The 26,662-nt window shown below is 34.9% G+C and overlaps 2 protein-coding genes across 2 annotated transcripts in view; both read left to right on the plus strand.

Annotated features, from left to right (window-relative positions):
• Positions 1 to 26,662, plus strand: part of Rabex-5 (Rabaptin-5-associated exchange factor for Rab5) — a 90,505-nt gene that overhangs the window by 5,707 nt on the left and 58,136 nt on the right. Inside the window, exon 2 of the mRNA XM_072542790.1 lies at positions 18,478 to 18,530. The gene's annotated coding sequence lies outside the window, so the exon portion shown is untranslated. The remainder of the gene's footprint in view (positions 1 to 18,477; positions 18,531 to 26,662) is intronic.
• Positions 5,136 to 8,632, plus strand: LOC140449577 (uncharacterized). Its single transcript, XM_072542787.1, has 2 exons — positions 5,136 to 5,356; positions 6,974 to 8,632. Exons 1-2 carry the CDS (start codon positions 5,209 to 5,211, stop codon positions 8,182 to 8,184), a joined length of 1,359 nt encoding a protein of 452 aa, XP_072398888.1. The 5' UTR covers positions 5,136 to 5,208; the 3' UTR covers positions 8,185 to 8,632.

The raw sequence follows: 26,662 nt of genomic DNA on the forward strand, positions 1-26,662 counted from the left end.
GATGAAAATCTCCTGCTTATATTTGAACGAAGGATCCTGAGAAGAATATTTGGTGGCATCTGTGAAAATGGTGTTTGGAGAAGGAGGTACAACTACGAGATATATCACAGATATAAACATATATTTGGTGGTAAAGACGTAGTATCCTTTATAAAAATAGGAAGACTAAGATGGGCAGGATATCTGGCAAGATCACAGCAGAACAACCCTCCTAGAAGAATCCTTATGTCACAACCTGTGGGAAGTAGAAATAGGGGTAGACCAAAACTGAGATGGAGGGATGGTGTAGATGAGGATGGTAGACAAATAGGCGCAGCAAACTGGCAACAGTTGGCAATGGATAGAACTGACTGGCGTAATAGACTTGGGAAGGTCGAGGCTCTTTTATAGGGCTGTAGCACCAATGATGATCATGATGATTTAGTTCAATAAAAAAGGGATTTATTCATGAAAATAAAACTTTCAGATTTTTAGTCATATAAAGAAAATGTTTAAACAAAAAAAAATCAAAAGCAGTCTCAATCAGTCATGCTCAATGAAAAAAAAACAGTCATTTTCTGCATTTTGGCAATTTTCCAAACCATCAACGGTTTCTTCTGGCGAGGTAGAATCTGTCTTCAAGTGTTCTTTGTAAAAATTTAGTTCCGGAAGGCTTCTCCAATTTTCTACATAGTGTTTGGAAAGAAGACTATTAATAGTCCCTTTATACCTCTTAATTCTTTTTCCAGTGGTAATTTCTTAGGAGCAATTGAAGAAAGAGAAAAATTTTTCTTACAAACGCTTTTAGCTTTTCCAACGTCATTTAGGTAATTGAGTTCACCTTGAACTAGAACATTGTTACATTTTTTGTAAAAATAAACTGCTTTGCACTGCTTTGATTAAACTTAAAGTGTCATCAGTCAGTCAATGTTCATTTGTGCGGGATAGGGCTAGGATATATTTATTTCAAAAAGGAATGAACGATTTGTACCCGTTTAGGATCATTTGATCCTCTTCAGGCTTGAGTTGAATGTGTTGAGAAAGCAATAACATTCCAAAAATCCACTGGGGCTTTAGCGATCTTCTTCTTCTTTTGTGATATATTTTGGAGGCTGTTGAGATGGATTCACTATTCGAATCAGAGGTGAAAGGCTTGTCTGGATAGTGATGTTCTTTCCAGAGAGAGTGTGTGTGTTTTTTTGAGCTAGATTCGGCAGAGTCGGGTCTCTAGTTACTATTGTTCCGCATCATTTTCGAGCTTGTACTCGGTCCCAAAATCAGTGTATTGCACTGAAATTTGAGGCCGAGCGTGCTCGCAAATAGAGGCCCTCAGCTTTCGAGAGTCGACTTGTCGCATTTTGCCCGATGCGATTATTTGTGTGTGTGTTTAACCCAACGGTGATGGACGTTTTTGGCGAAACGCAACCCATTTCGATGTTACTTGGCTCCGTCGAATCACCTAGGTTTATCCCGTCCGACGACAAACCCCGTGTTAAGTAACGGGGGCTGCAGTCGGCCGGGGGTCCCGGTGATGAAGATGCTTCGGTAGCAGAAAGAGGACCCCTTTCACCATTGGATTAGTGTGAGTGTGATTTGTGTGAATGTCTTTGAGTGTTGAATGTGTGTGAGTCTGAATCGGCAAGGGCTAAAACCGTGTTCTCTAGTGACCACTGTTCCTGCAAGCCGTCTTTGCGATTGCGACCAACTTCAGAACTAGTGTATTGCACTATAGTCCTGTTATTGGTCGCTTTCGCTAACGGCCAAGCCTCGTCGGAGTTCGATAGACGGTTCCAGCTGTTGCCGGTTCAGGTGAGAAAATAGTTGCGGCTATTTTCTCAGGGACGGACAGGTATCGTTAAGTAGTCAGATTGGGAAACCGCAAAAAACCAATCTCTTCCTGTCTGGGGTCAGGAAAAGGATTGGAGGTTAGAGGTGGGCTCTGTAAGCTATTGGAGTAGCTTCGAGGATGTCAGCGTATTCCCCCGGAAATTCGTCAATGCATGCCTGCATTAGAATCGACGGGACGTGAAGGTTCTTACGTGACCACGAAAAGAGCATAGACTTTTTAAGGTATCTTGGGTATTAGATGGGGGGCCGTTTATAGTTCTGTGAGTGAAGTATTTATTGTGAGATTTTATTCTCTCGAAAATTGGAGTGACATTTGCTCTTTCATGGATTTCACGGGATGGGAAATACCAAAGTTTTGTGCAGGCACTACGCAGAATTCTGCGCTCCGCAGTGATTATTCTTTTCTTTTGATAGTCTTTAAGAAGGCAATATAAGTTAGACTTATACTCTATAACGGGTTGAATGAAGGTTTTATAAGTATGAATGAGAGGTTTTGTGTGTGTTTTTCCAATAGTCCCTATAAGTGGTACTATTTCTTGTGGCTCGATTTCTGACCCTATCTAAAGTTGCCTTTAGATCAGGTTCACAGCTGAGTGTCCTACTAAATATGACGCCCAAATAGGAAGCTGTCGGGCTGGTAGTGAGCATTTGTCCCATCAGATACAGGGGGATTTGGTCATCGCCGTTGCGAATGATTTGAGCCGATGTTTTAGGGCTGCGAAACACAATTGTTTGCGTTTGTGCAGCGTTTAGAGTAACTCTCCACTTATTGTACCATTCTTCGATACCGTGTAAAAGAGTTTGTGCTCTTCTGAAGGTTCTCTCTGGAAAATAGCCGTTCTCTCTTCTGAGGAGGGCAGTATCATCTGCATAGAAATACAATTGGGTGTTTGGTATATTTTGGTTGAAAATATTACTGTTTGTATATAATATACAAAAGGGGTGCTAGTACTGATCCTTAGGGAACTCCAGCACGTGGAGTGATTGGGGTTGATAATTGATCGCTTATTCTCACCCTAACAGTTCGATTCACAAGGTAAGAATGTATGATTTTTATGAAATGTAGGGATAGCCTGATGTCAATTAGTCTCTGAACAAGTCCGTCATGCCAGACTTGATCGAAGGCCTTTTGTACATCCAGAAAAGTGGCGATGGCGATGGAGTTGTCGTTTAGTGATTGTGTAACTTTTGAGGTGAAATCTATTAATGCATTTTGTGTTGATTTGTTTGCTTGGAATCCATACTGAAATCTGGGGATGATGTAATGAGTTTCAAGAAAGTCATTGAGCCTCTCTTTGAGAATAAGCTCGAGAACTTTCCCTGGAGTGTTGATTAAGGGTATTGGTCTGAATAAAAAAATGACCGGCGATCGGAAAAATTAATTCAATTTGTTTAATATGATTCGGCGATTCTTCTAGAAGCCAATAAGCCAACATTGGTATCATATTCGAATTTTTTATAGCATGTTGCAAAGCTGACGCTATTGTATTAGAATCTTTTCGAGAGTAAATTTCTGTCGACTTGTAAGACAACACATTTGTTGGTTTAGTTTATCGGTAAAAGTTCCAGCAACAACTGTAAAATTATTATAGTTTATTTGCTGGCTGAAATATGCTGCTTGATCAGGTAGTCTAGGCAGTGCTAAGTTTTTTTGGCAGTCGAACGAAAAGTAAGTTGTGTTGGGTTTCTGATTTTTAAGGAGTTTGAAAAAAGCCTTTGCTTTTACGATATGAACACGATGCTCAGTGGCTAACTTATGCCGAACAGCTAGAGAAGTTGCTACTTTCAACTGCTCCTTTGTTCTCAAGCAAGTGAAGCAACAGTCAGTCAGTGGAGTTCCAAAAGCGATGTTTTAGTTAACATTCACATACTTTCGAAAATAACTAAGCTTCACATGCATAGGCTGAGACACTCTTCGAAGATAATGGTCGAAAAGTTTCTTAAATATTTAAGTCACATGGCAAGTAGACCCTCACGCTTGTCTTACTTGTACAGTAATGAAACTCTGTACATGTTATGGATTCTATAAATTTTTTGATGCAGTTTCTTTTTTCATCATTTTTTGTGATAACAAAATTTCTTACAATTCTTTGTATGCGGTTCTTGCTTAAATTTGTGATTCCTAGAAACGGCTTGGCACATACTCTACTCATTTTACCCTCACTCAAACGTACATGGTATTTTATCGACATTGCAGCATGATTAGATTTCTCTCTTTTTGGTTTCTGTCCCTTATAACAAGCTAATATCAGAAGGTCCTTTTTACTTTTATCTTTTGACCGATAAAGGTAGGCATGAAAATCTATCACTTGCTTCATCGTGAGTGTAGTACAATAATACGGCAATCCGGATCGTCCGTTATAACCACACGTTATAAAAACAAGTGAAACTGCATAAAAAAATCAAACGATTGTCGCAGAAATAATAAATTTTAGTATGAAGCTCTTGCCTAACAAGTTGATCCACATTCCTTTTATGTGTTTCTGACTAAAGAACTTTTTTGCGTCCTTTTCCCTGTGGACTAGGTTTAACAAAACAACCATTTTCACTTACTAACTCAATAAAAATAAAAAAAAAATTACAACTAATTCGCCAAAATACAACTGTTTCATCGCTTAAATAATTACAAACTACTGAAAATTTGTTTCTTTAACACAGCTGTTGTAGTAGCGTGTTCGTCACGTGAACCAACCGGCAAATTTCATTGGTGGTACAGCAAACAGCGAGTTTTGCAAGTAAACATTCAAAGCATAAAGCAAAGAGCGAGTTCTGCAAATAGCTGTAATTTTCTCGACAGCATTTGTATGCTAAAGAACGAGTTTTGGGAAATTCTGATTATATCATTCGATTCCTATTTAAAATTGAAATAAACTAAAAAAAAATAATTAGCGAGTTTTGCAAATAATGGCCTCAAGTATATCACCATTAAACCATTGAGCGTTCAAAAATGATCACTTAGGATTGGAATTATTGCGATTGGAGTTACGGTCGAGTTAATATGTTGAAAAAAATCAAATTGATTGTCAAAAATGCAAGGATATTGGTATATGAAGACAAATAATCTATATTAAGCTATTTTGATTGATAACTGGCATTTCCTGAATGTTTCCCGTCGTTTTGTTTAGCGTAGAATGCTCAAAGAATGCCTCGGGCACATTTTTAACGGCATTTTTGTTTCCCGACGTAAAAGCTATACCATGTACTGTCATCGCCAGTTAACTTGGCGGTGCGCACAAACCCAAAATTGCTTAGTGGCTTAGGTGGTGGTCTTTAGTATCCTCCCAGTTATCAGGTGCTTAACACTTAAGTGATTTGCAGCTATTATTTTTCAGACTTCTTATTATTTCGGATAGTTAAGTGTATTTGTGACAATTTCTAACGATGGCGTTGAAAAATAGTAGAAAGAATAATTCTGTTATCAGTGGACAATCTCGGGAGATTATATTTAATGTGTTTAATTATTTCAAAAATATTAAACTCGAAGCAGAGACCCTAAAAACTGTGAAAGAAAATACAGCTAAAGCAACAGGTAAGTTTGTACTTACAATAAATTAATTTTAATTAGACGACTTCTAAATAATAACAAAACCGCACTACGGTGGTCTATTTGGACCAAAAATAACTCTATATTTTTATTTCATTTTAATTATATATTATTTTTAAAACACAATAGTTCTATTTCTATTTATAAGGCATTTTCTTCCCACTGGTGGAAATATTTTGTTTGTTTATGTCTACCTTGTATTAAATTAAAATAGATCAAAAATAGGTGAATATTTGACATACATAATAATGTTGACAGCTTACCACACTTACAAAAAATTTAAATTATTCGTTATTTTACAAAAAATGATCCAGAGTTCAGCACAATTCTATTACACATAAAATACAGAAAAATTAATCACGTGGATAGTTTCTTAGGTTTTTTGCTGATTACACACCTCACAGCAAGCTACAATATGATACATGTATATTTGCAAAATTTCGGGTTTCCCTTTTCGTACAGTATTTTCAATGCCCTCTTTTACCTATGAAAAAAAACCTATGACAAACAAACAAACCTATGATTTGTTGACAAACCTATGGCTTGTTTTTAAACCAGGAGGAGTAATTCAAATTTACCTTTAATTTTTTTTTACCTTTAATAATTTTATAATGCTATAATATTTATGGATTACCGTCGAAGGCCGTCATGATCAACCCAAAAAGAAGATATAATATATTTGCAGAATTTTCTAGCGACTTTCTTGGCTGTGAATTTTTTTAGTTTACTCCTCCTGGTTTAAAAACAAAACATAGTGGAGGATTTGGTTGATTTTGTGTCGGCATTCCAGATTATTGCATAACAGTTTGTCGAATATACGAGAGCAAATATTATCCTCCACGGGTGTAATTTCCTCAACAAAATAATTGTTTGCCTACGTTTGGAAGAGTATGTCATAATCCCACAGGTATTTCCCTCACTATAGTCGAAGTTGTTATTTCACGTAGATTTTACTAAAAGACATTCGAGACATTATAATATTTACTTATTTAGTGTAAAAACATGTAAAATGTAAATAATAATTTTGAAATATTACCAAGAGTTAATGGATTTTGGGAACAGCTATGACCTTGAAAATGCCACAAAGAATATAACTAAATATCTCTTTTCTTACTCAGACTCTTTAAAGTCTTTTACAATATTTTAGAATCGAAGATATGTAATTATATTATTAATGTATTGGATTTTGACAAGAGCTATGCATTACGCCTATTTAGTACACAAGTTTATGTGAAATGTTCAAGGTCATAGCTGTTCCCGAAATCCATTACCTCGACCTGTATAATTTGTTTACGATTAAAAAGACATTAATAGATTACGTCAAATTCAAAAAAATATTACTTGCTAATGACATAAGTATTTGTATAATACAGTTAAATAGCAAAACAGGTCAAATATTTCTCAGTATTTAAAATTTGGTATTTAAAACCCATTAAATTCATGACTTTCTCCTAATGACTGATTATGAAAGCGGGCGTTAAATTAGTTAGGACTAGTGTAATATATTGTGTACTGTCTTTCGATATGGCAGTAAATATAGACATTTTTATACACCTACATCCTAGATAAAATAAATCACTATAGTTACTAATTCTTTTACAGGCATTTCCATCAGAACAATCGAAAGAATAACAAGCGAGGCAAAATGTTCTTTGAAAAATACCGGCAGAGTCCATTTTTCCAGTCCAGGCAAAAAACGAGTCAGTAGATCAATCATAGATTTGCCGGAATACCAAATAAGCGACATTCGCAGAATAATTTACGATTTTTATAAAACAGAAAAATGTCGGGTTACGGTAAAAAAATTAAAACAAAAAATTCACAACGATTTGGATATCACAATTTCACAAACATCTTTAAGGCGACTTCTACGCAAAATGCAATTTCGTTGGAGGAAAACCGAAAACAACCGAAAAGTGCTTGTAGAAAAAAGTGCAATAAGAGCTTTGAGAATAAAATATCTGAGGCAAATCAAATATTTTCGGAGTCAAAATAGGCCAATCGTGTATGTTGACGAGACCTACTTACACAGCGGTCATACTTCTTCAAAGAACTGGACTGACGAATCAACCAAGGGGTTATTTTCAAATATTTCCAAAGGTCAACGACTAATAATAGTGCATGCCGGTGGGGATATGGGATTCATAAAAAATGGGTTATTAATCTTTAAATCAGGTTCAAAATCAGGGGATTACCACTCTGAAATGAATTCAGACAACTATGGAAAGTGGTTACAAGAACATTTATTACCTAATTTACCTGCTAAGTCGGTATTAGTTTTTGATAACGCACCTTATCACAGCATTCAGTTGGAGCGGGCGCCTACATCAAACTCAAACAAAAATCAAATGATAGAATGGTTAATGCAGAAAAATATTTCATTTACACCTAGTGCTTTAAAACCTGAACTGTATGAAATAATTAAATATCATAAACCTCATCATGTAAAATACAAATTCGACGAAATTCTACGTGCGCATGGCCATATTCCTTTACGTTTACCTCCTTACCATCCTGACCTAAACCCTATCGAACTAATATGGGCGACAGTCAAAAATAATATAAGGCAGAAAAACGTTACATTTAAGCTAACTGACGTACAAAAACTCGCCGAGGAAGAATTCACTAATATTGATGCAAATGAGTGGAGAAAACGATGTTACCATGTCATTAAGAAGGAAGATGAGTATATGGACAGCGAGATAGTTGCTGATAACGCCACGCAAATAGCTCCAATTATTATAAATCTTGACAGTGACTCTTCCAGTACAGAGTTTTCTTCTTCCGAAGATGAAGATGAAGAAAATTATTAACAATCAATTAATTTTCAAATAGATACCACTTTTCAACACGGGTACTTGTTTTAGTGTTATAATAAAACCAAAATATTAAAATTAAATAATTACTGTGTTGCATTTATTTATACAATATCCTCCATTTAATTTGAAACCCAATATCAAAGTAGATTTGTGAATTAAATTCAGTCAATATTTTATAATTTGTTTACTAAGTTAAATAAATATTATAAACTGTTGTATAAACAATGGCTTACTATTTAAATTGAATAAAACAAAATTACAATTTCATCTTTCTAATAATATATTAAAGCTTGCGAAAAATATTACTTTTTTAATTGTGTAATAATTATTTGACCTATACCGCTACGCTACTGAATATACTTATCAGAAATAGTAAACCAATAGGATGAATCATAGGGCGTAAACATAATTTATTTCTCTGTGACGTTGTGCGTACTCTCTCGCCAAGTTAGCTGGCGATGATTGTATACCGTATTTGTTCGATTCTTTTATTCTCAGATTGTCGTGTTTCGTATAAATGTATATTTTTACTTTATTGTATGATTTATTATATTGCATTTATTGACTAAAAAGGAAGTATATTTTGGGTTATTTAGAGGTTTTCCGCAGTTATTGATAGATGATCAGATACTTAAGGAAATAATATTTTAAATAATTGAGGGATTCAACCGACCGTTACTTGATGGAAATTCCTTTTATGTAACAATAAAACACTGAAAATTTTGTTTTCAAAACTTCCAAAACATTTATTATAAAATCTTAACACTACAGTTGTTTCGGCTGATTGCCTTTCTCAAGTAATAATATCTTGTAATATCATATCTTGTAATATCAAATAATATTTTAGCCCAGGCTACATAACAAAAAAACGCTGAAAAAATGTTTAGCGGTTGTCTAAGAGATTTAAATGAGAGAAGGGATCTTTCTTATGAAAATACATAAAAAGATATGCATTGTTTTTTTGTAAACAATGGGAAAAACCCAAAATTCAGTATTTTGCTTATATAAGTTTCAAATTAATTTTTATAAATAATTGGTAAACTGAAAGATTTTAGAACATAAAAAGACTTTAAATCGTTTTTTTTTTAAGAATTAAAATCGATAAAAAATTTACTAAAAAGTTTTTAATCCGAACCGACCATGCCGCCCTTAAGTGGTTGATGCAGTTTAAGAATCAAGAGGGTCAGATAGCCAGATGGATCGAACGACTCCAAGAATACTATTTCAAGATTGAGCACCGGGCCGGAGTTAGCCACAGAAACGCTGATTCTCTTTCCAGAAGGCCATGCGCAGCAGAGTGTTCCCACTGCAACAAAACGAAATCCAAGGAAGCAGCATGCTAAGTGCTCAAGGCGTCCAGTCGTCATGTCAACGACGACTGGACGCCTACTAAGATAAGGGAAGAACAAGGGAGAGATCCAGTTATACAAATAATTCGAAAATGGAAAGAGGAAAACCGTCGACCACCTTGGCAAGAAATATCAAACCTATGCTCAGTAGTTTAGACGTATTGGGCACAGTAGGCCTCATTTATCATGGAAGATAGCTTGCTCAAACGAGTACTGGAAAATGATGACGGTTCAGAGAAGAGAAGACAGTTGGTGATCCCAAAAAGCAGAATAGCCGAAGTACTTCGTCAGTTACACGACAGTCCATCAGGAGGGCATTTCGGTGTAAAGAAAACCATTCAGCGAATTCGGGAACGATTTTATTGGATGAACAGTTCCGGCGACGTAAAGGACTGGTGTAAGAAATGTACTATTTGTACTACGAGTAACGGGCCTCACCGAAAAAGGAGAGCTCCTATGAGACAATATAATGTTGGAAGCCCGTTTGAAAGAATAGCTTTGGACATCGCCGGGCCATTTCCAGAAAGTGAAAATGGAGGCAAGCACATGTTGGTAGTAATGGATTACTTCACTAAGTGGGTCGAGATTTACGCGCTTCCAGACCAGAAGGCCGCCACCGTTGCAGATAAGTTGATCCAAGAATATATCAGCCGATTTGAAGTGCCTTTATAGTGAACAAGGAAGGAACTTCGAAAGCGATCTATTTCAAGGAATATCTGATACACTAGACATGAAGCAAACAAGAACTACCGCGTATCATCCGCAATCGGATGGTATGGTAAAATGAATGAATAGGACAGTTGGCAAGTGTTTGACAAAGATGGTGTCCGATTATCACCGACACTCGGACCAATATATTTCGTTCTTCACAATGGCCTACAGATCTGCTATTAACGAATCAACAGGCCAGACACCAGCCAGAGTCATATTCGGACGCAAGATGCGACTACCTTGTGATTTAGAGTTTGGGTGTCGACCAGGAGAAGATGTAGCAGTTGAAGATTATGTGATCGAATTACGAAGAAGAATCGACGATGTAAATGAGTTGGTCCGTTCCCACCTTCAGATCGCTAGCGACCAAATGAAGAAACGGTACGATACACAAGCCGAAAAGGGTTGCTTTAAGAAGAACGGCAAAGTCTGGCTCTATAATCCCAAAAAGCGAAAAGGTTGTTCTCCCAAATTGCAGCAGTTTTGGGATGGTCCATACCTCATTATGGAGAAGATCAACGATGTCATCTACCGAATAAGCAAGATTCCGAAGGGAAAGCCGATGATAGTGCACCATAACCGGTTGGCGTCTTTCGAAGGTGACCACGACGTAGATGAAGAAGTGGAAGTAAACCAAGTCCAAGATGTGTCTGACCTCACGTTTGAGGAATTCATGGGGGCCTATGGAGGTACCGGTAAAGCAAGACATGGTGTTATCACTGAAGAAAAGCAAGATCTACTCGCGCTTTCCGATGACTACTCGCTGGCCCTTATCATCCCGGCCAGTATCAAAGACGCACCAGGGTTGGCATCCGTCTTTCGAAGGAAGTTCGGTCGAGTTGCATTACCTTTTCTACCTGGTAACAAATGACACTGCCCGTGACCAACCTACCTACCGAGATGTATGGAAAGCCTTACTTCAATTGAGAGACCACGTACTAGAGTCCGACGTGCAAAAGTTAGCCATGCCAAAGTTGGAGTGCCGCCAATTAGATTGGAGGGTTATCCTAAATATGGTGGAGGAGATCTTTAAAGACACCGAAGTCCAGGTGTTAGTCTGTTGCAATCCGCATAGTTACTGGAGCGGAGAGAAAACCGTCCCTTGTCATTTTTATACAACGGGAAGTTGTAAAAGAGGGTCCAGTTGCCGATACCAGCATACCGTTCCAGTTCCAGTCCCGACAAGGTTCCAGGAAGAACCATCTTTTAAGAGGGGGCAATGTTACGATAAATATTATGAGTCATAACTTTAAACATATTATTTCTAACCCATTCGTCTTTTCTAGATCATAAATATACCTGCCGGCAGAAATTTCTAGATCTATGGGTCCCCTACGATATAAAAAACCTGCTTTTGATGGAATTCCTTCGATGGAAGGTCATCGATTCTTTGCCGTAACTCCAGAACTAACGGTTATTTATATATATGGGACATTTTATTTAAAGGGTCAGTTAGTTTTGAATATCGCGTCGAGTTTCGAATTGTAACGCGTATTGTAATAAATGTAAATAAATTATATAGTTATTAGTGTGAAATAAATTAGTTATATTGTACAAATAAAGACTTTAAATAAACTTGTAAGTGTTATAAGTGTAGAACCTTTTATAATAAATAAAGACAATAAATTAGATTAATAAAAATATTACATTACTAAAGATATGAACGAAGTATAGAAAATTAACTCCGTATTCCGAAAACGTCTATGATTTATATGTGCGTATACGCAATAAAACAGGACTTTTTTTGTTTAATCTTGCATTACATAATACTTAAATTTATGTATAAAATTATCATTTACGGAAAAAGAAAACAAAGAAGCTGCCTTGTTTTTACTAACCTTTTGGCTGATATACATAGGATGGTGTCTTTTAAAATTGTTTATATAAACATTCTAATCATGTCCACTTCAAGAAAATATCATAAGTATAAACAAGAGATACAGCTGAGATCTGCTTCATCTTGTGGTGCAATTGGTAACATGTGATATAGTTAAGATAAAACGGCGTGAAAATGATCTAATAAGGTCGAATCCGTTAGACTATCAGCAACTTTCAAGTGAAAACAACGTTACATGAACATTTGTAATGAAAAAATGTAATCTTTTATGATTAATTTAAAATAGTTTTGGTTGCAAATGATAAATATAAACTAATAAGCATGTTTTGTAGATACTAGTCTAGGAGGTAGCGTTGAATTTTGTAAATATATTCCAAAGTAAAATATGAACTCAAATGAACGCCAAATCCAATATTTCAAGCATCTTACTTAAGTTCACTGCCACGTTGCGTTACTACTATAGGACTGACACTGATGCTTCGTCAGCAGGCCACTTGGTTCGATGGGACCAATGGTGTGCATATTTAACTATATACAACTGCAAAAATAGACCTACACGGCCTAGAAGCCATATACTGCACACACAATTTATTAAATTTTCCCATAATGAGAAACGTGATCGCTATGAACATGATCCCTATAAAAAAAGTGGAAATAAGTATCTTATCTTATTTCATCATCATCTTTGGCTCGACAATCCTGTGTGGACCTTGGCCTGCTCTAAGATTAGTCGCCATTCTGTTGTGTTTCTGGCAAAGTGTTGTCATCTTCTGATCTCAAGAATCGCTAAGTCGGTCTCAACTCCATCTAACCACATAATTTGCCGTTCGGTCTCTACTTCTTCCTATAAGTGTTCCTGTCGTCATAGCTGTCAACACGTTCAAAGATATGACCTCTAAATGCTGTTTCTCGTTCCTCATTTGGTATAGGATGCATAGTAACCAACATGTACTTGGTTTTGTCTTCGTTTGTATCGATCTATTGTAAATTGTAACTCCGTGTTTAATTCGTGTGTCTCGGACTGCCTTTTCCAAGGTAATGTTGAATAGGAGGCAAGCCAGGGCATCCCCTTGCCTGAGTCCATTCTTTATCTCAAAGGATCGAGAATTTTCTCCTTGTAACCTAACGCTGTCTTTTAACCCTTTCGAGACGGTTTTTTTTAACGAGTTTTAAAAACATATTTTTGTGGTTTTTTATTTTTATATACACAAATATACCCTTTTTTAACAAAAAATGTTAATGAAAACGTTAGGGTGTTCGTGGGGGTAGTGGTACACATATGTACCATTAGTCTTGTGTATTGGTACATATGTGTACCAACAGTCCCACATAAAAATATTATTATATACCACATAATATATTTGTATTACTTTATTACTCAAAAATACAAAACAATTACTCAAAAATGCAAAATATTATTTACGGTGATATACTGCGAAACAGTTTTTACATAAAGGAATGTCACACTCTTCGCAAAGCGTTTTTGTACGTGTTTGAGTTTTATTATCAGTGCACATTTTACATCGTCTTCTTGTGCTTCCTTCAATTGGAAGATGTAATGATACACTCTCGAAACGTTTTCTTTTCATAGATATTCTTCCCTTCTTAGATAAACGTCGTATAGCAGCTATTTTTTGTCCTTCAGCTATCATTTCTTCTGCCAGAGGTACCAAAAATTGAATCAGAGGAATTTTTTTCTTATTTTTTTCATTATAAATAATCCATGAGTTTACAACTGGCATCATAAGTAAGCGATGGAATACTTTTTTCCACCATTTGTTTGATTTACGATCTAAATCGTACAATCCTACCATTTGGTCTGCTAGATCAACCCCACCCATAATTTTCCTGTAGCACGCTATCATTTCTGGACAGGACACATTTACTTTCGAACCATCTCTCATGGTTTTATTGATAGATGAAACACTTTCATTATGGCAATTACTCAGCATCAAGACTTCCTTGGTGTCCTGCCATTTCACAAACATTAGTCCGTTTTCACTGCACTGAAATACGCATTCACCTCTTTGCAATTTATCTTTTATTTTTGGCAAGTTTTTTCTATTTTGGTTACAGGTCCCTATTGCTGCGTACTCTATATTTTCCAACAGACAAACCGAAGTAAAAAAACGATCAAAGCAAAAGGTTATATCTCTTTCTTTTGCTGTGGAAACAAGTTTGTTCACTACACGTTCCCCAAGAGTCAATATGTAGAATATTCAGTTTCGCGACCTGTGTAGATGTTGAAGTCGTAGGTATATCCAGTAAACGAGTCTGACCTAAGCCACATTTTGATTCCTCTTTTTACTGGTTTTAGCGGCATATACTGTTTGAGTGACGATCGACCTTTGAATTTCGTCATGGACTCGTCGATACTTTGAAAACTGCTGTCTTGTCGATATTTTTGAAAGGTACCTTTCAAGCATTGTACAACGTCATCAATGTAATACGTTTTTGAGGCTTCTGTTGGTTTCTTTGGTGATGCAAAATACATTTTTGACGATATAACTTTGAATCTGTCACGGGATATTGCATTTTGAATTGAAACGTTTCCCAGTGAAGGATGAGTTGACCAATAATTACTGATTTCTGGTACACGGTTGTAGCACATAACTAGCATACAACCAAGAACTATTTGAATTTCTCCTAAGTCAGTTTCTTTCAAACGAGCGTTTCTTCTTGACTGCTTACATATTTCAATCCTTTCATTAATGCATTGAGCAATATACATATACAAAGAACGTGGAAACAACTTTTTGAAATATTGGTATGGCGTCAAGTTAGATTGTATGCCAGCATCCAATGTACAACTACGTTGACTTGAAATTTGTTTTTTCGGAGCAAAACCTTCATTTGGTGTTGACCACAACACAAAAGAACTACTAGGTGTGGCAGTTTCTTGTAAAGTTTCCTGTGTATCACGAACTTCTAACTCTGATTCTGATTCTTCATCAGAAGTTTCGTGAAAATTATCTTTGCAGTCCTCGTCTGATTCCGATTCATCATCAGAAGGCTTATACATGTCATCACTACTTCCAGACTCGGAAAATGATAATTCTGCATAATATTGAAGTTCTTTCTGTGTAAGTGGCCTTTTCTTATCCATATCTAAAAATGACATGAATAAGACTAATGGTACACTTACATACCGTACTATAAGACTATTGGTACTTATTAGTACCATAGATTTTAAAAACAGTCAAATGTTTATTTTACTATAAATAAATAACAATCTAAATATACTTACTATAAAAAGACACAAAAACAAATAGTCTGTAAAATGATATAATACAATTTAACTATAATTTGTATCAAAAAACAATGTATTTATGCTGACTGTAGCAACCAACACATCTAAAACTCGCAAATTCTTGGTTAACTAAAATATTTTACACGGCTACACGTGAACGTGACTCAAACGATGCAATGGAGAACTGACTGGTAGATTTTTAAATAATATTTAACGGCAAAATATCACTTTAGGCTTGTATGCAAACATAGTGGTACACATATGTACCTGGAGTCTCGAAAGGGTTAAGTTAGACATCGTCATTCTCGTTAATCGAAAAAGTTTTTCTGGTATACCAAACTCACGCATGGTTTGAATGTAAAATTCTTATGTTTTCTCGAAGATCTGTCTTATTGAATAAATCCGGTCAATTGTTGATTTTTCTGGAGTAAATCCGGCCTGATTTTTTCCAACTATGCCAACTTGTAGCCTTTCGTAGAGAATATTTGTTAGTTTTTTGTAAGCAGTTGTTAATACGGTTATACCTCTGTAGATATCAGACTGGAGCTATCAGAACGGGCTTATCACGACTTGAGACCATTCACAGGGCATGATCTCATTTTGCCAGACAAGAAGTAAAAGTTTATGCAGTGCCTGTATCAGGACGTCGCCACCATTCTTGTAGAGCTCACTACAAAATTGATCAGTTCTTGGTGCTTTATTATTGCATAAATTCCAATCAGTTCGATCTGCTACGATATTTTCTGCTTCTTTGATATAATGGCCGGTAAATTTTGCGTCGAAAAATTCAACCCACCGGTTTAAGATTGAGGCCGTATGACTTAGGATATTTCCTTCTCCATCCTTACAGCCCCCTGTGCTTGGCTGAAACTCTACTCATTTTGTTTCCGTTTCTGTAGAACTTTCGAGTTTCGTTTTGATTTCTTAGCCATTCTATGTTTTCTAACTCATTTTCTTCAAATTGCCTTTTTTTCTTCTATGTAATCTTTTTTCTTTCCTTCTGAGGGTCCGGTATTCCTCCTTTGCTCTTCTTGTGCATCTAGCTTGATTTGTCTTTAGGTATGCTCTAATTTTGTTATCTGTATCTGTATCTTATTTAATTGTTATAAAGTTCATTAAAATACGGTGCTTCTGTAAAACATAGTAAATAAAATTAGCCATTGCTTGAAAATAAGAAAAAATACCTGGCGCAACTCATTAAATGTTTATCTATACAAAGAAATCACTTACCATTGATCCATGGAGTCCCGCCCACGTTAAACTGAAAATGTGCACATCCCGATGTCTCGTCTCGATCTCTCCGTCCCTCGATATTGTCAAAATCCTCTGACAAATCTTCTTAGGTGTCCTTGGGGTTGGTGGGACAAATGCACCATCATAAATCAAAGCTATTGTATTGCGTGCACATTGCCCTTTCGAAATGCGATCAACTAAATAAGTTTTTTAAGAAATTTGATATATTTAATATAAAGCGTTTTCTGTGCTTTCGAGGCAATTAACAACCAGTGTATTTCTTTGATAATTAACAACCTATTTTATCACAATAGAAAATGAGATATCACAAGCAATAGAGATACGTAGAGGAGTACGACAGGGATGCATTTTGTCACCGCTGCTATTTAATGTTTATAGTGAAAGCATCTGCCCGGAAACCCTTTTGCAAGCAAACGAAGGAATCGTAATCAATGGAGAGGTTGTAAATATTATTCGATACGCAGACGACACGGTACTAGTTGCAAGAACAATAGAAGAATTAAAACGATTACTTACAAATATAAATATTGCCTGCAACAATTATGGCATAAGTATCAATATCAAAAAAACCAAGTATATGGTCTTCAGTAAGAACATGACACAACCAGCATATATTAGTATAAACGGCATTCAAATTGAAAAAGTATCAAGTTACAAATACTTGGGGACTTTAATAAATGAAACTGGAGACCAAAACAATGAAATAAAAAGACGTATCGAAATTGCCAGGGCCACCTTCATAAAGATGAGACATTCTTCTGCAACAGAGATATTAGCATCCCTCTACGATTAAGAATGCGAAGGGGCTACGTATTTAACACGCTATTATACGGTGTAGAGACCTGGACTCTCAAACAGAACAACATAAAAAATATTGAAAGTTTCGAGATGTAGTGCTACCGTCGAAGGCTAAAGATAAGTTGGGTTGAAAGAGTCACAAACTTTGAAGTAATGCGAAGGATAGGAAAAGACCCAGAAATTTTGTCAACGATCTAACGAAGAAAACTCTAGTATTTGGGTCACCTGATGAGAGGACATAAATACGCATTACTTCAAAATATGATACAAGAAAAAATAAAAGGAAAACGGAATCCAGGCCGTAGAAGAATGTCATCTTTGCGTTAGTTCCAGTTAGTAACTCGGAATCCTCTTAATCCCTCCTATTCCGTTTGTTTCCTAATTCGACATGTTTCCTGAAGAGGGTTTTTATCATTAAAACACCTAGCTTGCCAGATGGGTTGGTGAGTTCTGTATCATCCGCCCACTTTGGGTCAGACGCTGTCCGTAGCCGTCCACTCTGGATCAGACACTACTGTTTTGCTAGTTTTTGGTCCACACCGGGTATTTCATTTCCCCGGTACCATCCATATCTGGGAGGCATTCCCCTATTTGCCACCCGGGGACGAGCCCGATTGGGGACTGTACCCCACATGGGTAAAACCCTAATAATATATAATAAAACCCTAATAATAAAACAAATTACTTATCGAAGTACTATTTTCGGATCGATGTACAAATATAATGGTATCGCTGTAACCCAAAAACAACAGCACTTAATGACTTAGCGACTACAACATAACTGACTTGCTAAAAGAAGAAATTACACGAGCGCGTGAAAGCGTGTTGCCAAGAGTAAAAAAATTACAGGACTTTCACTACAGCCTGAGGTACAACTATACCCCTTGTAGTAATGTAGAGTTAAAATGACTCTTTTGACTCAATATTAGACCCTCAGAACCTTCTTGAGCAAGTTATTTGATATAATACAATTTTTCATTGTATTCATGGGAAATTAAATAACTTAAGTATTTCTAACACTTTCTCCCGGGCTACATATCAAATTGTTTACTTAATTTTTAACTGATAAAATATTCTTTTTGTTGCAGTTGAAAATCTATCGATACACTCCGAAGAAAAAAACTTCAACAGTTGCTAGTGGGTAAGTATAACAATCTATTAATAGCCTAGAAATTATCTAATGTTCTGTCAGACATTTTGGTTTATATAAGTGAGTTGCATAATAAACACTTCCATGTGTTCTTTATCATGGCACGACAAACAAATATACTTAAATAAGGGAACAATAAAAAATAATATATTGGAATTAAAGGTTGAGTAAAAAATACCTGCAAGATTGTTGGAAGCAATGTTTTTTTCTTTATGGAAGTCTTTTAGTATAATACCTATTCCAGAATCCTGGAACAGTACCAGTTTTTACTGACCTAGGAAATGGGGACTATATGTCTTTGGTAGTCTTCAAAAAGTGTTCACCTCCTACCATCTACATGGTTGACTCTTTTATGCCACAGATTCTGCAGCCAAATCTCCATGAAATAGCCTCATTGTGTGTAGGTATCTCTTAAGTGTTACATGTCCAATAAGGAAGTCTGTTATGAGTTATGATTCCTGCTTGTTTTCCGCAGTAGTTTTCTTCTTCTTCTTCTAAGTTTACTGATCACTTCTTTAAACGCCTCCCTACTTTTGTAACGTGAAATATCTGTTCTACGCTGAGGTTAGTCTATTCTCAGTTGATGTTACTCATCCAAGATTTCCTTTTTCATCACACGCCTTTTCTTTCATCTATTCTTCTTTGCATGATTGCTTGTAAGAGAGAGTACAGTGCCGGCAAAAAAATCTTTACATTGCGAAATAAATCACTAATAAATTCGAAGAAAAATTGCATGTGTTCTGTCTGCGTTTTTTTAGCATTTAAGGGGAGAGGAGATAACGTACTCGCGACGGCGGCTGTCTGTACTTTACTGACTGTTTAATTTCTTTAGTTTATTCTGCATGTTTGTACTATACCCAGTTGGCTTTGCGCGAGTAGTCAGTATTAAACTTCTTTTTATTTACTCAAAGTTTGGGATCGTTAAATTCTAAATTAAACTGAAAATATGGTTCGAAAGAAACTCACACAACATTAGAAAGTTCGTGCTTTAACGTTACTTGAGAAAGGGGACTCTGTAATTACCGTAACACGTGGTATGGATGTTTCAAGAGAGGTAATTTTACAATTGAAACGGTCGGCTGCGTCGTTGCCTTCAGAGACTGTTCAAGATAGAAAACCTGGTTCTGGAGCTCCTAAAAAAACGTCATCTAGGACTAACACCATCAATAGACGTGAAGTAATGTTGAACCCTTCCGTAACTGTCACAGATCTCAAAAATAAACATCCTGATTTGCTTCAGAACGTTTCAACAAGAACGATTCGTCACCGACTTCAGAAAGATCTAGCATTGAAAAAAAAAAGATTATATTTTTGTAAAAGCATTGTACACCTGAACAATAGAAGTTCATAGTTAAAACCGTCAATCATCCTGAAAGTGTAAGTGTAAAGGGCAGGTTATATTTGCCAAAGAAGGTTACAATGAAGGCAAGCAACTATGTGAATATTCTAGAACAACATTTATTGAACTTGTAGGAAATTCACGAATGTGACCTTTATGCACGATGGTGCCCCTGCTCACAAGACCAAGACAATGTCAAAGTTCTTGAATGATCGTAATATTAACGTATTGGAATGGCCAGGTAACTCGCCCGACCTTAATCCCATTGAGAACGCCTGGAATATGATGAAAACTAAGGTTCGAGATTGTCAACCGAGCAACATATATCAGCTGAAGGAGGAATTGAAGAGGTTGTGGGTGACCATGGAAGAAGAATATTTCTGTTCGTCTCTAGAGCCACATTTCGAATGACTCATTTTTTTATGGGTTGGGATTTCAGTGTCCAAGTTTCTACCGTATATAGCAACTGCGACCAAACGTAGCGTTTTACGAACCGCAACCTAATGAATAATAATGTTCGAGGAGAACATTAGAAACAAGCAGAATTAATGTGACTATATCATAGACCCGAATATCGTATTGGTGACATATAATCCTTGAACAAATAGCAACAAAGTCGGCGAATAGACCACGATATAAAAGTAAACACTTTACAAAACAAATTTATATGGTATTAAAAATTGCGAACACTAAAATTATTTCAATAATAATTATTATTAACATAAATTCGAAGATTAAATTTGTTGTGGTTATATCGTAAACTTTGATTGGTTTTTATCTATAATTAACAATAATTCTAATAAACTGAACATTAAACAAAAAAGGAAAATTGGTTTTGCTGGTGACGCAAGTTCAGTACGTGGTGATACGAGAATTATTTACATTTATTACAAGAAATGCGAAAAAAATGTTAAAAGTTATCTTTGATGTGGAGTATGAATTGTTTTATTCAAGTAATAGTATGGTCTTGAGATTATAGAATGAATATCTCTTTTACCCACGCTGCATGGCTAAGCATTTCTATAAAAATAAGTAAAAATAGTTTAAATAAGTGATGGATTTGACCGTTATTTAATGAAAGTTCATTTTATCTGAGAATAAAACACTGGACACTTTTGTTTTGTACACTTCCACAAATTAACCCCGCAATTATCCTTATGGAAAACCGGCCCCAGTCAAATTTAACCCTTAACTATTTTAAGTCAACAGTAATTACATAAGTATTATAAGTGAGTCTATAAGATCCATTTTTTTAAATAAAGAAAACAAAAAAATTTCAAACTTCAAAAGTGACATATGCTCAACTTGCGCTTTTTGCATTTTAGGGGTGAAATCCACCCCTTTTGTTAAAAATGGTTAAAAATTTAATTGAAGCATTGTGGCATCAGTAATCTCGATTAATTAAATAAAATAAATATTTTGCAACATTTATAAGCATGAATTATGATTTCAATTAATTTTTCAACCCTTTAAGCAACTATCCCTTAAATCGTAAATCATGAAAAAATCATTTTTTATATTTCTGAAATATCAAATCGCATATTAATATTACCCAAATAGTTTCTTTAATGTTTATGATATAATTTTTAATTGACTGAAATTTCAACCCTTAAAAACCACCCTCTTAAAGCAGAATCATTGAAAAAATTAATTTAAAGAAACTTTAATTATTTGAATAATATTACTGAATTGAAATCTCATTTACTGAGTATTAAAGTATTTATTTATTTATTGCGTAATTTTGCACCCTTAAAAACTACCCCTTGTCATAAAAATAATGGCAAATGTTTTTTTATTTGCTTTAATAGCTTTAATCATTTAGAAACTTTTTTATTGGTTATGATAAACTTTATTAATATATTCCAAACTTTGTTAACATTATTCTTTCCACATTTCCTGAACAATTTTTTCAGTGCTTATGTGACTTATAAAAATTTAATTCGTTGGTTAAGAGGAAAACGTATTAAAATTAATATTAAAATATATGAAAAGTTCATTCATTTTTTATTTAAGTAATGTTTCATAAATTAATCAAATAGTAATAGTACTTTAATTGTTAATTTTTCACTCTTTTGTGAAGAGTTCTCTTCACCAAATTCTCCTTTTTCACTAATTAGAGGGCTATTTTGGCAATTATCCCACTGCATGATCCGCAGACAGCATTGCAAAATAACCCTACTTTTCGACACCCACAAGAAGCGCCGCACCCTCTTTTTGCAGTTGCAAAAAATCATTTTTAACAATTCTTCTTGAGCAGGTGGATTGGGATTTTTAGTTGAAACCAAAGACTCTTCAATTTTGCATCATCCCCAGTCGACTGGACGAATCTCTTTGTTTCCAAGCCATATCTGGGTTTGTAAATAAACTCTTTTGATGTGTTCATCCAATGCAGCAACCGTTGGGACAAGAGATGAAAACTTTACTGCACTATTTTTAGTGGTAGCCTTAATAAAGGACTCGTTCTCGTTACGCATCTGTTCCAGATAAGCTGATAGGTCTTCGATGCGTTGTAGTTTACTCATATTCACATCTTTTGCACTTCCCTACAATAATATTGTGCAGTACCTGCCAGCTTCTAAAATGGCATCGATATCAGCGGCTTTATTATAAAATATATCGATCTTCTCTCTCAAATCGGGTCTTTTGTCTAGAAGATCGGGTCTTTTTCTTCCCTTTATTATAAAGCGCAGAAGTCGAGTCACATCCAAAGAAACAATGAGAGAATAGAATATATACTCCTATGCATGGATAATTTAGTTCTAAGCTTTTTGAAGAATATATCACGGAGTTAACATTTTGTTTTCCAAGTTTCAAAAAATAAGTCTCTTCGTAAGCTTTAGCTAGGGCAGTTAAAATAACTAAAACATCAATGTCTTCTGCTACTATAACTGTTTTTGGCAAACTTGAGCCCTTATCCTCAATTGTTGTCTCTACTATTAATTCGGCAGTTTCTCCTTTTCCTTCCTTGCATTTAATGGATTTTTTTTCTAGTTCCTCCATAAGATATGATATAAAAAGCCTTTTATTTGTATAATTACTCAAAAATTTGTCTTGACTAAGACCCCATTCAGACGAGGATACTGTATGCGAGATACTGTATGCGAGATACAGAATTTTCGATGGCTACTGTATCGGATTCACGGGCATGCTCGTCAGTATGAAAATAGTAGCAGTGCAGTGCGGTTATATTTTTGGATTATGGATGTAGAAGAGTGTGTTATGCTGTGGTACATATTAAATAAAAAGAAACTGAAAAGACGACGTAATTTGTGGGTTCATCCTATTGTAGAATTAAGAGAAACCAAGGGAACGTATAGTTTGCTGTATCAAGATTTATTGCAAGATCCATCGAAGTTTTTTAATTATTTTCGAATGTCTGTGAAGTCGTTTGAAGAACTTCATAAAATTTTGGAAATTCAATTGAGTAAAAAAGACACAACTATGCGTAGAATTATTTCATCAAAAGAACGGCTTTCTATGACTTTTTAAAGTTAAAGTCTATGACTTAAATTTAAAATAAATATGTGTACTTATCTCCAATTTGTAAATTGTTTACCTCGCCCTAAATAAAAAATGACAGTATTCCTTTCACAATAATGTAGTTTGATATTCGTTAAATAATCAAAATTCCAATTAGTAAACTTTTAAAACTAAACTGTATACGTATGAAACAAAATATTAAACTGTTCTACTATGTATTTATAATAAAAACATGTTTATTTCTTACCATATTCATTTTGCTGTACTGCAGTCATGGCCTCAAAATTGTCGCTTAGAATTTTCGACCCAGCACTGCTGCTTTTTATTTCTATTGCAGTAATCTGGCGATGCTGTATCCCATAGACAGGGATTTGATTGTACCAAACAAATAAATTTGTCACTATCAAATACAGTACGCTCCATTATTTAACTATATTCAGAAAACACCGTCTTTCTTTCGTTGCTCATTCACAATTATTCGACAGAAAATCGCGCGTCTATGGAATGTGGTGCAAAAGTATTCGTGTCTGAAAGCGTTCATTTAACGTAATGTTTCTTCTGTATCTGGGATACGCATTCAGTCGTCGGCCACAGGAAAGTCCGAGATACTGAATTCGGTATCTCGCATACTGTATCTCTCACGCGTCTCGTGTGAAAAGCTCCATTTGAGTCTATGTAATATCTGCGTCTCGGATACGCGTATCTCGGATACAGTATCCTCGTCTGAAAGGGGGCTAACAGCTACTGGCATATCTTTTGTAAACTTAAATTCTTTACAAGTAACCTTTTGTGACCAACGATTCCTTTCTGCAGCCTTATTACTATCTTCATTGTAAGAATCAAAAATAACAGTTACATTACTACCGAAATTTCTTTTCAAATAGGAAATATATTCCTCAAAGATCTTATTATAATTACAATTAATTGGCCGCTTTACTCTGTAGAGTAGCTTGCCTCCATCAATTATGTATTGACAATTTGCTTTGTTTAAGGTGATATCAAGCATTTGAAATACAGAATATAATGTAAATTTGGTTGACTTTCTCATCCCATCATCAAATAAAGAAAGCGGGTAAGGTGCCAATTCAAATTTCAAGTAGGATTCCAATTCTTTATCGTTTTTCTTTATAACGCAAATTCGTTGGAATAATAGCAGGGGATCAACAGGAATCACTTTTTCACCAATTTTTAATTTACTATTGACTCCTAATAATGACAGAACCTTATCTTTTTGGACAGCTTGGTACTATTAAAACTCATTCCATTAATCGTCTTCATCGCTGTAATGCCAATATCCAAAGCATTAAAACAGTTTATTTCATCTGTTGCAACCAACCCCGTGAAAATATTTTTTAACTGATCAATATCTTCAAATTCCTTTCAGTAGCTTCTTCTATCTTCAAAAGATACATACACACATCCACACATGTATATTTCGTGAGCATATACCTATCGACACGTCTTCTTATTACCTATCTTTTTTCCTATATATATATATATATATATATATATATATATATATATATATATATATATATATATATATATATATATACAAAATCTCTACTCCAAAAATTTTTCTAAAAAAATGTTATTGGTTTTTTTACAATAACTCCGGTAATTTTTATGATATCAGGTTCATTCAAAAACTATTTGAAAGGTAATTTCAAAGGCTATAAATTCGTATTAAATTAAATCTTTTAAATCCCTTATTTTTTAAAAAGATAAAAGGTTAAAGGGCCCCGGTTACATGGTTCTCGCAGTGAAATTTAATTTTTAAACGATTTTATCTCATTTATTTTTTATCCTACAAAAATATAAAAAAAGGAAAATCTTTGTTGAAAAAAAACCTCAAATTTTGTTCTCTCTCATTTTTTAAGTATATATGGAGTTATTTTCAAAAAAAAAATGAAATTTATGAAAATTCTTATTTTTTTAAATCAAATTTTTTTTTTAAATATGCATTCTAAAGAAAGTCTTATAGGGATTACTATAAATTTTAATTTTTGTGGAAATGTCGTATGTTATATTTTTCACTTTTTCCAAAAAAAAAATCGAAAGTGTCCTCTTATTTTCATCATAACTTGCTTAATTTTGATGCTATCAACTTCTTCTAGAGCTCATTTTATAGGTATTTCTGAGTACTTTGAAAATTGTTCAATAAGTAAGTATATTTTATAAAGTGCATTGTTTTCCCGTTATTTAAGCGTGAATATTTAGATTTAAGTACTCTCCGAGAAAAAAAATACATTTAATTACCTATAAACTCACTTTGAGTTAATATTAAACGGTTTTTCATTTATGCATTTTTTTATTAGCTTCAATTTTGGTAATGACAACTTTTTTACAAAAACTTCAATAACTCAAAAAGTATTGATTTATTTTAATCGCTTTATAAGATAAATCTGGTTTAGATTTGGTCCCTCTATCGATTCCTGGGGTTATTTTTAATAAAATAATTTCCATCCACGAGAAGGGGTGGCATCCACCCCCAGGTTAAAAGCGCAAGTTGACACCATGTCACTTTTGGTTCTTAAGGTATCCTCCAACTACTCACCAATTTTCATGAAAATAGATGCAGGTTCAACGAAATCGGAGTGTAAACCTTCAGTGACTGTACTATAATTTTTTATTTATAGACTAAGCTTACAAAATGAAGTACCATAAATGGTTTAAACACAAATTGAAGTTATTCTTTGCATTTCTTGCATACTTGAACACAACATTATACTTTTTCATAGTTCGTTTTTCTGTCTTTCTTGGCCGAACAGAGATGACATCTCTTTCTTTTTCGATTCTCATTGGCTCGAGAAGGCTTGGAACATTTAAAAATTTAGTGCTAAGAATATCTGCCGCAATAGCTCGAATATGTCGGGGCACATTAGAGTTGTATATTCTTCTCTTCATGTCTTCATGTCAAAGTTTTTGGCCAATTGTTAGGAATTTTCCCGAGGGATAGAATTTTCTATATTTACTGATTTAACACTCTGGCGGTAATAACTGCAATATTAAGAACAGCAAAAAACACTGCCATTGGCCATATTTGTGATCTTCGAGCTGCACACATTGGCACATTTCTGACCCAAGGCATCCACACCGGCCTTTGTCGAATTATAAAATAAAAAGATGTCGGGTTTTTTTTTCTTATCAATAACATTGTCATGGTGTAAAATAGAAATTGGTGGCATCAATATTGAACAAGTAATGGAAAAAAGGACAATCAAACAACCGAAGTATCCAGAAGAATAATACAAGGATGGACAGCATACGGAGCTCTTAGGAACGTTTTTAAGAGTGACATCCC

The sequence above is a fragment of the Diabrotica undecimpunctata genome, chromosome 9 (assembly GCF_040954645.1).
Source record: "Diabrotica undecimpunctata isolate CICGRU chromosome 9, icDiaUnde3, whole genome shotgun sequence".
Classification (NCBI taxonomy): Eukaryota; Metazoa; Arthropoda; class Insecta; order Coleoptera; family Chrysomelidae; genus Diabrotica; species Diabrotica undecimpunctata.